At 32.5% G+C, this 16,868-nt stretch overlaps 1 protein-coding gene across 1 annotated transcript in view; it reads right to left on the bottom strand.

Moving 5' to 3' along the window:
- Positions 1-1,440: 1,440 nt before the first annotated feature.
- EMC2 (ER membrane protein complex subunit 2) overlaps positions 1,441-16,868 on the bottom strand; it is a 31,722-nt gene continuing 16,294 nt past the window's right edge. The window contains exons 8-11 of the mRNA XM_036436789.2: positions 13,195-13,276; positions 12,442-12,552; positions 11,324-11,428; positions 1,441-1,833 (exon numbers count right to left, since the gene is read on the bottom strand). Of these exons, the coding sequence (XP_036292682.1) occupies positions 1,747-1,833; positions 11,324-11,428; positions 12,442-12,552; positions 13,195-13,276 (385 nt within the window). The 3' untranslated portion in view covers positions 1,441-1,746. The remainder of the gene's footprint in view (positions 1,834-11,323; positions 11,429-12,441; positions 12,553-13,194; positions 13,277-16,868) is intronic.

The following is a 16,868-nucleotide window of genomic DNA, read 5'->3' as shown; positions in this document are numbered from 1 at the left end:
CTGGGAAGTTGAGGTAATAGTTGCACAGGCAACTGTCTGCCATGTTGGGATTATCAGTACATTAAAATGGAGGTCTATAAATTTATTACATATTAACAATGTAATAAAGAAAAAATTCTTGGCAAGAAGGTATTAAAATAAAAAATAAAAAAAAACAACAAAGTGAAACTAAGACTGACAGTTATGAGGCACTAAATTTCTTATTACACAAATGTAATTGCTAAAGAAAACCCTATTCTAGTGACTGATGGGAGAAGGTTAGAGAGAAGAAAGGTAGTGGGAATAGTATGCAGGCATTATTTTCTTTGTAGCAAATAAATTTTAAATGGCTGATTATGTTGAAAATGCAGTTACTAAATTTATGTATAAAAGGAGTACATCTTGTTATAACAAAGATTAGTTCAGAATTATTTTCATATGAGAAGAGATTTTACACAGTTGCTCATTACTCCTGACAGAATAAAATGAAAAGGACTGTAACATGAAAGAATTAGACTTAGATAGGAAGAGTAACAGAATTATTCGAAAGGTTAAAATGCTGGTTTTGGCAAGTTTTCTTCCTAAAAACTTTCAGGTTGTCAATTCCTCCACGATCCCCATTTGCCCAAATCCAGCAATGACAAGTGAGCAAGAGTTTCTGTATAATGTTGGTGTAAATAGGGTTATGACTAACGTACATATATATTAGACAAATATTTACTGTATTAGTTTGTAATTCATATATATGCAACATATATATGAATTACAAACTAATACTAAGAGAAAATATTTGTCTAAAATGAATAATTGACTATTCTAAAAAATATGTCTGAACAAAGAGTTTAACTCTCAAAGTTCTTTGTATTCTATTAAAACATGCAAAATACTGTTGGTTAATTAGTATGAAAAAAAGAAATTTCAATTATCACTAAGGAGATAATGAGAAAAGATTGTAAACATTTTTCTTTTAAAAAGTTTTTTTTTATTTTGCCATAAGGTAAAAAATAATAAGTTACTGAAACCCCTTTCATTTCTATTCTCTAGATCTCTGAATATTCTTTTATGTAATTTACAGTTAAAAGTTCAATAAATATAACTGTCCTAAAGGTTAAATTTGAATATCATAGCATATATGAACCTTAAAGCATTTTATAGGTTAAAAATCTAATTATGTTTTATGGCAAAAACAAACATTTTAAGACAGATTGCTAAATTTTGGAAAATTACATATTTTAGCATGATTTAGCAGAATAATATTATAGTATATAAAACAATAGCCTACTGAAACAGAGCAAAATTCAACCTGACACTAAAGGAGTTGAAATAATTTGCCAATATTTTGCTCAGTTATATATGCTATGTATTTCTTATCATAGATAAAAAAAGAGCTAACTAGGAATTGAGTTCTAAAATGATATCTTCACTATTTAAGTATAACAAAAAGACTATAATCATCATATGCAAGTTTAATAAATCATCATGGTTTATTTAATGAGTTCATTTCTACATCAGATTATGGTTTAAAATCAATGTGATATTAAGAGAATGATGTACAATCAATAACTCTAAAATCCTTCTTCTATGGACCTTCCTGATCTTTCTGCTTAGCAATGAAAGGCATTTTTAGGTTTACATAAACATATTCTTTACAACTGCCTCAACAGAAAATTAGCATATAAATAGCACTGGGCATTTAGTAAATAAGTCACAAGCCAATAGGTTCAATTGTGCAATTGTGAAATGTAACCTGAAAGAGTTTTTGAAACGTTAAGACTGGGTAATCTGCAGTGTTTCCAACATGTCTTCGACTGCCTTAAGAGAGTATTTGGTTTCCTTCTTACTTCGACCTGCAAACTAATTTTTAAAAAAATGCAATTAGGGTCAATTTCAATGGGGGTTCAAAATCACAACCTTACATTCTCATTGCTAAAGAGACTTAACATCTATTTTATCACTAGCATAAAATCAAATATTTTCAAACAAAGGTAAAATATAAAGTATTTTCTATTAATCATTTAAAGTTGTCATAATCCTTTAAATTTTTCCAGATTTATTAGTTGACTAGGCAATATGCTTCTGCAGCAAAGAGCTATAAAAAAAAAAACTTTGTTACATATCACAATGATGTAAACATGTTTTAAAATATGCATTTCTAGTTTAAATTGGATTTTACAATGAAAACAAAGTATAATACATTAAATACTATCTTTGTATATTTAAATCAAATTCATAGTGTATTAAATTCAATATAGTACACATAATCAGTGGGGGGAACCACTGTTGACTACCCATGCTAATTTCAAAATGACTTCTAACCAGACTGACAATTTCCATCATTTATCAGTTTGATTTAACACTACTAGAGAAGTGTTTCTTATGGCGGTAGGTTACTAGATAAGTAAATCTTTACTAGATAAGTAAGTGTTTCTTATGAGGATAGGTTTATTATAACTATATTACCTATTTTCCCCACGGTTAAAGTATGAACATTTACTATTAAAACATAAAGTACTTTCAATTAACATCTAAGCACTCAATACATTTTCATGTGACTGATCTTCCCTTCAAATACCAATGCTGTCTTAGGTACTTAGCACTTGATTTATGATGTGTTCCTTCTCTTTTGTAATTAACTTAATTTGGCAAACTTCTTATGACCTGTTGAGAAAGATTAAGTGATCAAGCACAGGTAACATCATAGCAGCAATAGGTTTCAGGAATTGTTAACCTGCCTTTGACCTCTCTGCAGCTTAACATTATGATTCCCCTACTTCCTAAACCATTAGCTTCTGTGGTTGAATCTTGATTTGACAGAGTAAATAAAGAGGATTTCCAAAGGAAATGCCAGGAAAAGAGAAGAAATCATAAGAATCAAGATCCCTTTTACCTTTTATAGACATTACTAATTAAAGGAATTCAAATGTTAAATATTCAGAATTACAAAATGTCATAACAGCAACATCACATTTAAAACTTTGCCTTTACATAATTGCATTTGGTGAGTAAAGGATGTGGGGTGTGCTTATTACTCCTATTATCCAGTTGACAAATTCCCTTTTACAAGGACTTACCAAGAACAGAAAGCCTTTTCTTTTACCACTGCCTATCCAAAAATAGGAATGTTCCTAATCAGATATTTAAAGGTCTAATTCTAAGTAAAAGTTTTGATGGGTTGGGGAAGGGGGTACAAATAGGATACCACATAATAACACTTACACAGCAAAACAAAAATAAATTCCCAGCACTGAAGTCATAAAAAGTATTTTAAAATACATTTTTTCTTAGTTTGTACTTAAACATAATAAATATGAATTTGCGATTTTTAAAATTAGCTAATAAAAAAATCACCTAAGTTTGTGTATCAAGATTACTAACCAGTGAATACTCTTTAGAATAAACAAAGCAAACTTATTTATGTCAGAACAAATAAAGAGAAAGTTGAAAATATAAATCAATCACTTCAAATTTTGCCTGACATGCAATTATTTTGTCTATTCCAGAATTATATGGCAATTTAACTGATTAAGCCGGAATCCTATTTTTCCTCAAATCATGATTTAATTTTCTATTTCCCAAAAGGATAGTACCAGAATCACCTCCACAATCATAAATAACATATGGATCACTAGCACAGATGAATTTAGCAGTGTACCAAAGAAGCATTTATCTGGAAAATTGTGTGTAGGTTCACATTAAAGTTTTTCATGAGCATTAATCAAACTTGCCTGCCTCTACTGAACATGCTAAACCAATTACCTCATTGAAAAGTCAGTAGTAGACATATTCTGTTTCATTATTAAGTAGAAAGAAAAGCAGTTCCTAAAACCTCTTTTTCTCTAATTTACAAATGCCTAGAAAAACATTACAATAAGGAATATTTTTCTTTATACTTATTTATATGCCTAGACATGAGTCATGAAGTTCTCAATTAAAAAAATATATTTTATTGATTTTTCAGAGAAGAAGAGAGAGGGATAGAGAGTTAGAAACGTAGATGAGAGAGAATCATCGACCAGCTGCCTCTTGCACACCCCCATGGGGGATGGGCCCGCAACCAAGGTACATGCCCTTGACCGGAATCGAACCCGGGACCTTTCAGTCCGCAGGCCAACGCTCTATCCACTGAGCCAAACCGGTGCCGACTGAAGTTCTCAATTAGATCCCACAGATTTGCTTACTAAAATGTCAATCTCTAGTTATAATTTGCCAAATTAATCATAAATTCTGCATTTTTGTTTTTATACAGTTAAGATTTTACTTAAGTAAACTCTTTTTTCATAATTCCACTGGGTCTTAAAAATAATTCACCCAAAAAATCACAATAATAATAATAATAATAATAATAATAAGTAGTCAGTGATTCATCCATTGCAATTACTGGGATAAGTTGGGCTAAAATTTACCTTTATACAATTTTGAAAACAACATGGGCGTACAAAGTAATAGGATAAATAAAACGGGACACTGGTTGGATGAATCTCAGAAACATTATACTGAGAGAAAAGAGTCAGACACAAAAGAGTACATAACCTATGATCTCATGAATATAAAGTTCTAGTACAGACAAAATTAATTTATAGTGGTAAAAATCAAATCAGTGCTTGTCTGTAGTATGGGGTGAGTTCACTGCAAAGTGGCAGAAGGAAACTTTCTGTATGAAGATGTTGTGTATCTTAATTGGAGTGGTGGTGAGAGGGGAATTTAAACTTGTCAAATCTCAGCTGTAGACCTAAAATGTGTGCATATTTTTTGACATATTTTACCTCAATAAAGTGGATGAAAAGGAAGGCAAAGCAGAAGGAAGGGCCTATGGAGTTATGCAAGCTATCTATATGTATAAAAGCCTAAGTGAACATTATGATCAGAATGATCAGTGGCTATGATGCACACTGACCACCAGGGAGCAGATGCTCATCTCAGGAGCTACCCCCAGCCTGTAGGCCCCGATTGCTGATAAGGCCTATTGGCCAACCTCCTGCTTCCTCCCCCTGGCTGGCGGGCTCCAATAGCCCAATTGGGGCCAGGCCTCTGGGCTGGGACAGGGAAATGAGGGTGGGTGGCAGCAGATTCGGCCCCTTTCCCAGGGGGACCAAGGGCCAGCTCCCTCCTCAGGGCCTATGGCAAACCTCCCTGATACCTCCCCCCAGCCAGAAGGCCCCGATCAGTTGTCATGGTTGCAGGAGGCTCCTACTCCCAGCCAACAGGTTCTGATCAGGACCGGGCCCCAGGCTGGGACGGGGAACTGGGGGGTGGGTGGCAGCGGATGCGGGTGGCAAGGGAAGGATGCGATGAGGAGCCCTTATCTCCAGCCAGACCTAGGAACCCCACCTGTGCACAAATTTTGTGCACCAGGCCTCTAGTAGTGTAATAAACTGCCAAATGAGATCATATTTCTCTTCCTATTGAGAGGTAAGTACTGCATCCCTGATCTATGCTGACCATGTGATTTTCTTTGCCCAATGAAATATTAGGAACATGTGACAACTCCAGAAGCTTGAAAAGCCCTTGCACATCCAAGTTTGCCTGTTGGCTGTTCTTAGAACCCTGAGACCCCTACATGAGTAGGTCCAGGATAGCCTGCCAAATGAGAGATACCCAGCACTCCCAGACAGCCGATAGTCTTTTAATTATTTAAGCGAGGGTATCAACCACTAGCATAGGACATAAATATAAATAAGTCCAGTCAAGGAAGTATTTCAGATCTTGCTCCCTGGCTTATGTCCTCAGTTTTATTCAAATAAACTCCTATAAGATGGCAGCATAGGAGAATGTATTACTTGCCTCTTCCCACAACCACATCAAAATCAGTGATTTGGAATATGAAGAAGTAAAAAAAACAAACAAAACAAAACAAAAGAACAACACCGAATCAGAACAGCAAAAGGACAAAGAATCCAAATATATGAAATTAATGTAAGACGGTACTGGGACAACTTCAAGTGTATCAACATTCACATCCTGGGGATGCCGGAAGGAGGAGAGAGAGCAAGAACCTGAAAATCTATTTGAAAAAATGACAGAAAATTTCCCTTACCTGGTGAAAGAAATAGATATACAAATCTAGGAAGTGCAGAGAGTCCCAAACAAGAGGAATCCAAAGAGGCCCATACCAAGATACATCATAATTAAAATGCCAAAGGTTAAAGACAAAGAGAGAATCTTACAAGCAGCAAGAGAAACGCAGTTAATTACCTACAAGGGAGCACCCATAAGACTGTCAGCTGATTTCACAACAAAAATTTTACAGGACAGAAAGGATTAGTAAGAAATATTCAAAGTGATGAAAGCAAGGACCTACAACCAAGATTACTCTTGCTAGCAAAACTATCATTTAGGATTGAAGTTCAGATAAAGAGCTTCCCAGACAAGAAAAAGCTAGAGTTTGTCACCACCCAACCAGTATTTACCTGAAATATTTAAGGATCTTCTTTAAGAAGGAAAACAACGATAAAAAAAATATAAACAATAAAATGGCAATAAATATATATCTGTCAACAATTGAATCTAAAAATCAAAATAAATGAATAAGCAGAGCAGAAACAGATGGACAGACATAGAGGCCATTTTGATGGTTTGCCAGATGGGAGGGTGTTGGAGAAATGGGAGAAAAAGGTGAAGGAATTTAGAAGTATAAATTAGTTGTTATAGTTGTAGTCACAGAGTTGTCAAGAACAGCATAAGGAATACAGTCAATAACCTATAATAATAAAAGTGTAATATGCTCATTAGACTGGACATCCTTCTGGATGACCTTTCAGATGAATCTGGGGTTACGAGGGAAGCCTAGGGACTGGGTGCCAGAGGGCAGCCGGGGGAAGGGAGGACTACGCTTGCATGAATTTCATGCATCGGGCCGCTAGCATTCTAATAATTATGTATGATGTCAGGTTGGTATGAGATTTTTTGGGGATGATCACTTAATAAGTTTTATAATGTATAATCACTGGGTGTACACTGTACACCTGAAACTATTATAATATTGTATGTCAACTGTAAATGAAAATAAAAAAGATTTAAAATAAATAATTAAGCCCAGTCAAGACTAGTGCAGTATTACTTAATTGAGCCCAAGGCAAACAGCTTACCTATAGAATCATAAGCAAATAAGTCATTATTTTAAATCAACAAGTTAGCAAAGAATAAAAGATATAAATATTTACTGAATCAGATTGACAGAAAGTGAACCCTGAGCCTCTGTAGAAAAAGCACAGAATATGTGAGCCTCAAAAGCAACAAGAGATTTTATTTAAAATCCATTACTGGTGTCAGGAGGAAGAAATAATTTTACACAATGAGTCCTAGCTGAAGAGAAATGGAAGTTGCTATACAGAAATCTGACATAACTAACTAAATTAAGATGCAATACCTTCCAAGATTACAGGAACTGGCAAAAATTCCTTGTACTATACTGTCCTATGGAGTCAATAAAAGGCAAATAATACCTTCAGTAAAGTTGTGTAAAACATCTGAGAAATATAGAGCTTACAGTATAAAACTAAAAGACTGAAGAGTATTAGTGATGCTTTCAGAGCTCTTTCCAAAGAACACTGAGACCTTATAAATAAGCCTATAAAAAGAATATGGATCTAATAAAGTACAATAAGAAAAAGTTTTTAAATAAGAATGGCAAGGAGGGTAAATATAACTAGAGAATAGGGCTTGAATCTTTTAATGATGGCTTAAATTACTGAAATGATGGGAGTCATGGCTATTGATAGTGCATCTCATAAGCAGGGAAGGGCATGTTTATCTGTTTTTGTGTTACTGAGGGATAGGAAGAAAGAAAAGGAAAAACAAAACAAAACCCAGAATTCAGTAATTATTGAAAACTTTAGGTCTGAATTGAAGAAAGTAAAGTGAAGGTAGAATATCAATTGTTCACATGAAAAAAGGATTGAAAAGGGAATTAGAAACTATAATTACAATGTCAGACACATTTATATCTGACAACTCCTTATAGAGACAGAATATTATGGCCATTAAGAGCACCAACTCTGAAGTCAGACCTGCCAACTCTGGAGTCAGATTTGTAAAAATTATGTATTAGCTCCTTTAATCCTCAGAAAAGTTTTATTATGCCCACCTTGCAGATGAACAGTAAGGCCCAGAATAGTATATAATATATCCAAGGTAGCTCAAACAAACAAAAGCAATATATAGAGAGCTAATAATTGTCAGAGCCAAACTTTGAAGTCAGACAACATGGATCTATTCTGTGTTCTTCTCTTTAAGTACCACATGGTACTGGCTTCCATGGAACAGGACTCATGACAATGGACAAAAGCACTCTGGATAGTTAAAAGGGGGAAAACTGACTCCTATTTCACATCGTACATAAAAAATCAGTTCCAAATGGACTTGGGATCTACATGTGAAAAGCAGAAGAAAAAAAAAAAAGATCTAAAGACACTCAAGATTATCTTTATAACCATGAGAAGTAAACAATTTCTTAAACAGAAATCAAAAAGCACAAACCATAAAGGAAATGAAAGATTAGTTTGAACATATTTATATATCATTACAAACATATGTATATATACAACAAAAGACTTGTACAGCAATATTCAGTATAGTACTATCATAATTGCCCAAAACACAAAATAATCCAAATGCCTAACAACTGATGACTAAATAAATATATGTTCATAGACTATAGTACAATGAAAATGAATGAATTATAGACAAAAAGTTTAAGTCTCATAAATACATATAACAGGGATATTGGCTAGGCAAAAATAAATACATACTGTATAATTCCACAAAGTTCAAAAAGGGCCAAAAACTATGAGATTAAAAATCCACACTCTTGGGAAGGACAGAAGGATTACAAATTAAGAAGAGGTACCAGGAGAGCTCTGGAGTGCTGTAATATTTTTACTTACTGACCTGGATACATTTGTTGGTGCAGGTAGTTAGCTAGTTATTGATAAAGAAAGGGAGCAAAGGATATCACACATTATTAAGCATAATCAACTAGGAAGATATGCCTGCTTGCTTCACAAAGAAGTTACAGTTTCACACACTCCCCAGGGAACCAGCAGTTCAATGGGATAAGGGATCCTATCTGATAAAAGAGTAATATGCAAATTAACCATCATTCTGCTACAACCACTAGCCATGCCCACCAAGCAATAAGGAGCGAGTATGAAAATTGATGGCTACGGTCACTGAGAGGGCAGGAGGGAGGCTTGGGTTTCCCCAGCGATGGAAGAAACCAAGCTTTCTGCACACCCTGGCCAGCCCAGGCCTCCACTTAACAAGGAAATAGCACCAAAACTAAAATAACAGAAAACAAAGCCAAAGAAGACAACTTCAAAAGACTACACAGCAGGTAATTTCCCAAATCCTAGAATATAGTTGGTATCCACAACAGAAGAACCTAAAAAAGACCAACAGCTGTGTGGTAGGAGCAACAGGAAGTAAAAGAGGACAATCTACTACTCTACAAACCACGGAAAGAAAAAGAAAAAGTGTAAACTGATGAATCTTACAATGGCTTGCAAAACCAGGACAGTCTCAAAGGCTACAGATCAAAGATATGTAAGTGTAACATTAAACAAGTCTAATATCAGACCTAAAATTCTCTGAAATATCTAATATATATCCTCTTCCAAAGGGGAAAAGAAAACTAAACAAACAAAAAGCAAAAACAAAATAAAACCCACCTCACACAGAACAAAAACTACTGTGAATCTGAAACCAAACTAACCAAGACGGAAACCCTGGGGTAAGAGGAGGAAAGAAGGCTTAAAAAAGGTGGTCATGCCTCAAGACAACAAAACCCAGAAGAAGAAAACAAAACAAAAACACTAACAATAAAACCCAACATTGAAAAATGAAAGCAACGCCTCAAACTTTAAGATATATAGAGATCTAGGGGTAGAAGAGAAGGCTGGAACCAAAATATATTTCTGAATTAGACCTAGTTCTGGTATAAGCTGAATATACAAAGAGGTCATATTTGAGTTCTCCTTAACAGAGGAAGCTACAGAGAAGTCAAGTTGGAAAAATTATCCTATTTTATCTCTGATTCCCTAAAAACTTTCTCCTAATAGCCTAGGAAAATTGTCTCCCTGAATCATGGAGAATAAGAAATAGAATATAAAGTAACTCCATAAAAATATTTAAGAAAATGACAGAAAAAGTATAAGAAAGAAAAAAGAAAAATATAGGATATGAGAAAAGAGAGCCAATAGACCTATAATTGGAGACCTGAATAAGAAAACTTAAGCCTCAATGGATAGAGTGTCAGCCTGAGGACTGAAGGGTCTCGGGTTCAATTCCAGTCAAGGCCACATGCCCGGGTTGAGGGCTGGATCCCCAGTTGTAAGCATGCAGGAGGCAGCCAATCAATGATTCTCTCTCATTGTTGATGTTTCTATCTCCCCCTCTCTGAAATCAATAAAAATATATTTTTTTTAAAAAGAAAAAGAAAATTTAAGCAAACAAAAAAGTATTTAAAATTGTAATTTTAATAGCAAATTTCTGAAATTAAAAAAGGAACAAAATCCACATATTAAAGGGTCTATTGTGTATTTGAAAAATTAACCTGAGAATAATGAACGAAACATACTGCAGTATTTTAAAAATAAATAAAACATTCCTTAGGAAAACCAAACAAAAAAGTCTAAGTTAGTTATTAGGGAAAGAAAATCAGGAAAATCAGGTGTTAAAATATTTTATCCTAAAAAACAATGGAACAATAGGTTTAAAAGACTTAGTTATGTAAACTTCATAAAGGTTTCATAAAAAGCCAAATCATCCTTCAAATATAAAGACTATAGACATATGTTATAACATGAAAGATGTAAGAAGATAGTATATTTTTCCAAGAGGCCTTCTTGAAGAATCTCCTAAGTATGAGCTTCAGAAAATCAGTAATATATGACATGTGAGGCGAGTACATAAACTGTTATATAGTCTGGTTAGTTTATTTTTAGGCTTTTCTTCACTTTTTCATTATTTGAGATACCTCTAATTAATAACACACACACATACCCAATTTGCTTTTGCTTCTGAAATGCATCCTGCACTTTGTTTATCCTTTCTGGATTTTTCACAATTACTTTTTACTTGCCAAATGCAGAACTACTGAGATTTCTAGATGGTGAGGCTAATTATGGGATCATAATGGTAACAGGCTCCTCTGGGGGGAGGGGGTGTGTGTGTAATCCTACAACTACAAATTCATTCTGTAGTTAAAACACATTGATAAAGGCTCAAAGGCATAAAAGTCTAATGACAGACATTTGGCTTTGTTCTTTGTAGAAACAAAAACAACTAAGTTATACAATACATTAACTGACCAATCTGATAATATAAGGCTATTATTAATAATACTAACCTGATAAGCTCTGTTTATTTGACTAGCTGCCCAACTAGCGTATTTCATGTTGTCCTTTTTTGTTTTTGCACTTGCTTTTGGATTAGAAGCAATATGACTTGCTGACTAAAAACAAAAAGTAAACATCAAAAACAAAATGCCATTTTTCTAGCAAGATAATAAAAAACATGTAAGGTCACAGTTGCAATGGGATGATAACAAAGTTTTAAAAATTGTACCAAAACTATTTGCTTTTAAAATAAATATGAAGTTAAATAAAATAGCAGTGTTTAAAAATGACGTGTTTTAAAATAATGAAAAATCCAAATGGAAAAGAGAAAGAATATCTTTTAAAATATCTAAAATTATTTTATTAGTTGTCTACTACAGCTCTTAAGGGTAAAATTCCATTTCTTTACTGAAAAGTATTTCATTTGTTTCTTTCTGCCTCCATCTCAGCAATCAATTCTTTTCATTCATCCAAAAGTCCATAAAAAGACTAGGATAAATTAAAATTCAAAGAACTGGCTTATTAAAGGAAAGTTTGCTTTTCCAGGCATTTTGATTGTAGAGAGGGGCTCATTTTATATATATTTTAAAGCTCAGCAAATTCTTCCTACCCCAAAGCTCTTGTTAATTTACTTTTCTAAGCTTGTCACTTGGCATACATAAATAATGGGAATATTTAATTACATACTTCCCACAACTTCCAAATTGGTTTTCTATACTATAAAAAAATGTTTTTACATTAGAGATTTTATTTCTGATATGTTTTTTATGGCCATAGTTTATAAATATCTCATACAATTTTAATTTAAAATAAGAAACAACAATGTTGAGAATAAATCCAAGAATGTCAAAACAATTAAGAAATAGTATGAACTTTTGTCAGTTACTATTTAATTTTATAAGGGAATATATCACTTCTGATACAATAAATATATTTTATAATGAAATGTCAAATATATGTGATATAGTAAAATTCAGAAATAAAATTATCTTATAACCTATTACTCATAATTAACTAGAAGAAAAAATGCAAATAAAAAAAAAAAAGAAAGAAGTGATTCAATAGGATAGTTAATGGAGTTTAAATGACAGATTTGGTAAAATAACATTAAACATGCACCTTAACTCACCATGTAAAGTCCAAACAAAGCTCTCATATTTCTGTTGTTCAGTTTCAATGCCTGTGCAAAATACTTTCTTGAAAGTTCAAGGTTTTCAAGTCCACCTTGGGTATATTTAACCTGTTAAAAATTTCAGAGTGCTGAAACTTGTTTATTTTACTACTTTGAAATATAACATGTTTCATCATACCAAAGGCATTAGTAACTGAAACAGATATTCTGTAAACAAATAGATGTTTAAAAATTTTCATCTTAAAGTTGTTAAAGCTTATCTAAAATTTAAAGCATAACCTTCCCTAAAAAACTTCTAATAACAGTTCTTAATGATGAAGTCCTTCTAACCTTACAGCATAGAATTATATTGCTATCCTTAATATTTAATGACAAATACTTGCTATTTCACAAAATACTGATCTTGATATGAAATTTCTAGAATATAAGTTTTAAAAATCATAATCACTATCAATGTTTTAGAAGTTATTAAATGGTGACAATTGTGGCAGAATTCATAATTCAAAAAGAAAATAGCATTCAAATAAAAAAATACAAAGGATTTCACTGTTTTAAGCAGTGTTTTTAACTGAGAAGTCACTATTTCCATTACAGTATTAAAAATTTAAAACTTTTACTCCAAGTCAATTTTCATCAAATGCTTTAAATATTTATATACTTGCCTAACATTAAGGACATAATCTTAGTTCCATTATAATACCCAAACCAACAAAAATAAAATCATATACAATTGCTGGTTTTGAAACTTACTTCAGCATATTGCTGGCAGTATAAGTGGTTGTGTGGATTAGTCATCATAAGCTCCTCTAAACAAAAGGCTGCTCTGGCATAGCTGAAAAATATCAAGGAGAAATTAGAAGTAACAAATTTTATCTTAGTTATGTCTTAAAATAACTTTAAAACAAGTTTAATGATGTTAGACACATTTTGTCCCCTAAATAACTAAAATAGCTTTATTACTAATAAAGGACTTATCCTAAATTCCTAAATACAAATATTTAGGTTTTTAATGAAATTAATAAAAAAAAGCTTAAATCCTAAAGCAGCCCATGAACAATCAATACATATTTTTAAAAACTAGGTCACTACTATGATATTCAAACATTATTAACAACAAAGGTTTCAAGACCTTGGATCAAATTACATATAAAATAACTTCTAGAATTCCACAAATCATTTAATAAAATAATCAGATAGCTACAGTGTAAGGAGGAAACAAACATTTTATTAAATACTCTCTATTCACTAAAAACCCTTTGTAGACATAAATTTATCAACATATCCTATAACAAAACTTTTCATTAGTTAATTGTACTGTAAAATACAAAATCATAATAAAGTTATAAGTTTCTAAACCCATAAAACACAGACTTAGTGTATTTGATATATACTCTGCTATTATTTAATCACGTGGTAGATAAACAAAAATCTTGCTGAAAACCTGAGAGAACTGCTGCAAAGGGTTCTGGTAAAATGGTGTTACACCAGGTAATTACAATTCCTCTCAACATATTTTATGTGTAAAGGCATGTGACTATACTTACTATTTATAAGAAATCCTAAAGAACACAGGTGTTCTAATATTTATTCGCAGTGAGATGGTGTTGAGAGTACCCATTAGAAAAAGGCTAACTATAGTTTTTTTTGCATTTGTCACTGATATCCTATTTTTACACTAATGTCTAATATACTTACTTTTCAAAATACATGCTGCAGTTTCATATATATAATTAATAAGAACTTTAAAAATACGTTTTATGATTTTAGAGAGAGGGGAAGAGAGAAATATGGATGTGAAAGAAAAATGTCAACTGCCTCCCATACACCCCCTGATCAAATCCACAACCTTTCAGTACACAGGACAATGTCCCAACTGATTCATAACAGCAAGGGGAAAATCTAACTTTTATCACGTCCTCACTATGTATTATTTTCTAGGTATTAGAAGTATTAACTCATCTAATCCTTCCAAAACCCTAGGAAATAGGAAATTAATATCACCATTCTATAGTTAAGGATTCTGAGGCACAAAGATTAAGCTGAAACCAGGCTGTGCCACTCCAGATAGTCTACACTCTTAATCACTATGCATACTGCCTCTAAGCACTACATATCACAATGGAGAATTGTGGTGATTGTAGTGATGAAGATGTGAATGGTAACATAAAGACAGGAACAACAATCAAATCCACAAAGTCTGAGGAACCAAAACAGCCTGCAGATTACACCCAAATCACAGTACTTTAGATTTATGAAGATTATTATAGATTAGATATCTGGTGCATGAAATTCATGCACGGATAGGGTCCTTAGGTTTGACCAGCAATCTGAGCCCATCGGGGCCTTCCTTCCCCTGGCTTCCAGCTGCCAGCTGGGGGCTTCTTTCCCCCCCAACTGCCAGCTGCCAGCTGGGACCTTCCTTCATTCTGCACTGCCCCCTGGTGGTCGCGCACGACATAGCGATTGGTAGAACTCCCGGTTAGTCAAACTCCCGAGGGGACAATTTTGCATATTAGCCTTTTATTATATAGGATTCTCATCAAGATCATGCAGCTGTTTAGCCCTTTCATTTTTATATCCAAAATCAGGTCCTTGACATATGATAGGTATATAATGGGTGACTGGCTAAATGAGTGAACAAATAACTGAATTAACAATGAAAGTATTGATATGTATTTATCTGATGTTTATTATTCTATAAGACAAGTGGAAAGTGGTTTCTAAACACCTAACTTCATCAGAAAGGCAGTTCACTTTAAATGTTTCTTTTAAAAAATTAAGTTTTTAAAGTTCTTCTGATCCTCACAAAAGCATATGTTTAGGTTATATATTTGTCCCTAGATTGCTTTATCAACATTATTTTTCCTTATAACATTTTAATAATTTTATTTGTTATAAAATTTTACAATAAGGCTGGGCCTACAAAAAGGAACTGTAATCACTATAATAATTAATTTATAATACTAGCTGATTTTTACGATATAACAACTAGTTTTAACTACAAATCAAGTAAAAAACTTGTCTGTTTAAAATATGTATTTTTGTTTTATAATATGTATTGGTAATGCTAACAATATATATAAACAAAATATATATTTTAGATATATTGTTTTATATTTAAAACAAGTAAAGTATCTCAACATGGTCAATTGGTATAACATATACCACTTGAATAACTAAATACACACTAGAATTTATAAATCAGAAGCAAACAAATAAAGGTAACGTAAAAGATATAAAAGAATTCATGCCAGAATTCTATTTCCCCTTTTCTCTCTCTAAAAACACTGAATAGGCTTATATGAACATTCTACTGTGAAAATTTAGAGTAAAACTTCTAGATTTAGACTAACAATGCTGCCTGTTATCTATTATATTTAAAATAACTTATGAACTATTCACATGCAGAAAATGCCAAAATGTTAAATATATCTATAGGAATACCTAAATTGCTACATTTTTGCCACTGTGTCCATAAAACTTTGCTAAGCTGACATCCCACAATAATTTACCACTTACACACACACACACACACACAAAAAAAAAAAAAAAAAAACCTACTTATTATAATGACTTGTCCTAACAAAATGAATTAAGTGAACAGATTCTGATTTTCACCTCAAAAAAATCTGAAGGTGCTTATTTCCAGTTCTCTACATCTGAATATTTCTTCTAAGTGCTCAATTCAAAATAAATAAATAAATAAATGGTTATTTTGTGAATGAATACCTTTAAGACCAAAAAGAGTTTTGTGACACAGAATAAAAGGGAAAGCTGAACACAATTATCATTTCCTCTGAAAAGAAGTTTTTCAGGTGCTTTTCTGTCTTTGTAGTTTTCAATTTCTTGCGATTTTTTTTTTTATTTCTCTTAAGTGTACATTCAACTCTATCTCAATAAATTCTTTAGAGATTCAAAACAAAGCAAAATTAAATGTAGGCATTACAAGATGAAGCAAATATTAAATTTAATGATAGGTTAAAAATAAAGTGTAACCTATTTGAGAATTAAATCGAGAAATATTAGAAACATGCAAAACAGAGGTGGTATATTTATATAGTCCTTAGAGGACAGAAAACATACAAGCAATGAAAATGGATACATATGACCATCTAAAAATAAAACCTGTTTTTTAAAAAATCAATATAAAAAAAACTCAACTACCAAGCATATATTTCTGGAAAAACATATGTTCCAATCATTTATATAAAGAGCTCTAAAATAAATTTTTTTAAGGGGTAACTAATTTTCACCTAACAAAATTGCAAAGAGTAAAAAGAATGACAGCACCCAATGTTGTTAAAGGGACACTAATAATAGCTGGTTTGAGAGTGAAGTAGGAACAAGTTATCAAAATCCCTGAAAATGTGCATATCATTTAATCAAGTAATTCTACTTCTAAGAATTTATCCCAAAAAAACAAT

This window comes from Pipistrellus kuhlii, unplaced genomic scaffold, assembly GCF_014108245.1.
Source record: "Pipistrellus kuhlii isolate mPipKuh1 unplaced genomic scaffold, mPipKuh1.p scaffold_m20_p_14, whole genome shotgun sequence".
Taxonomy (NCBI): Eukaryota; Metazoa; Chordata; class Mammalia; order Chiroptera; family Vespertilionidae; genus Pipistrellus; species Pipistrellus kuhlii.
The sequence above is the reverse complement of the archived record's forward strand: the minus strand, read 5'-3'. Positions and strand labels throughout refer to the sequence as shown.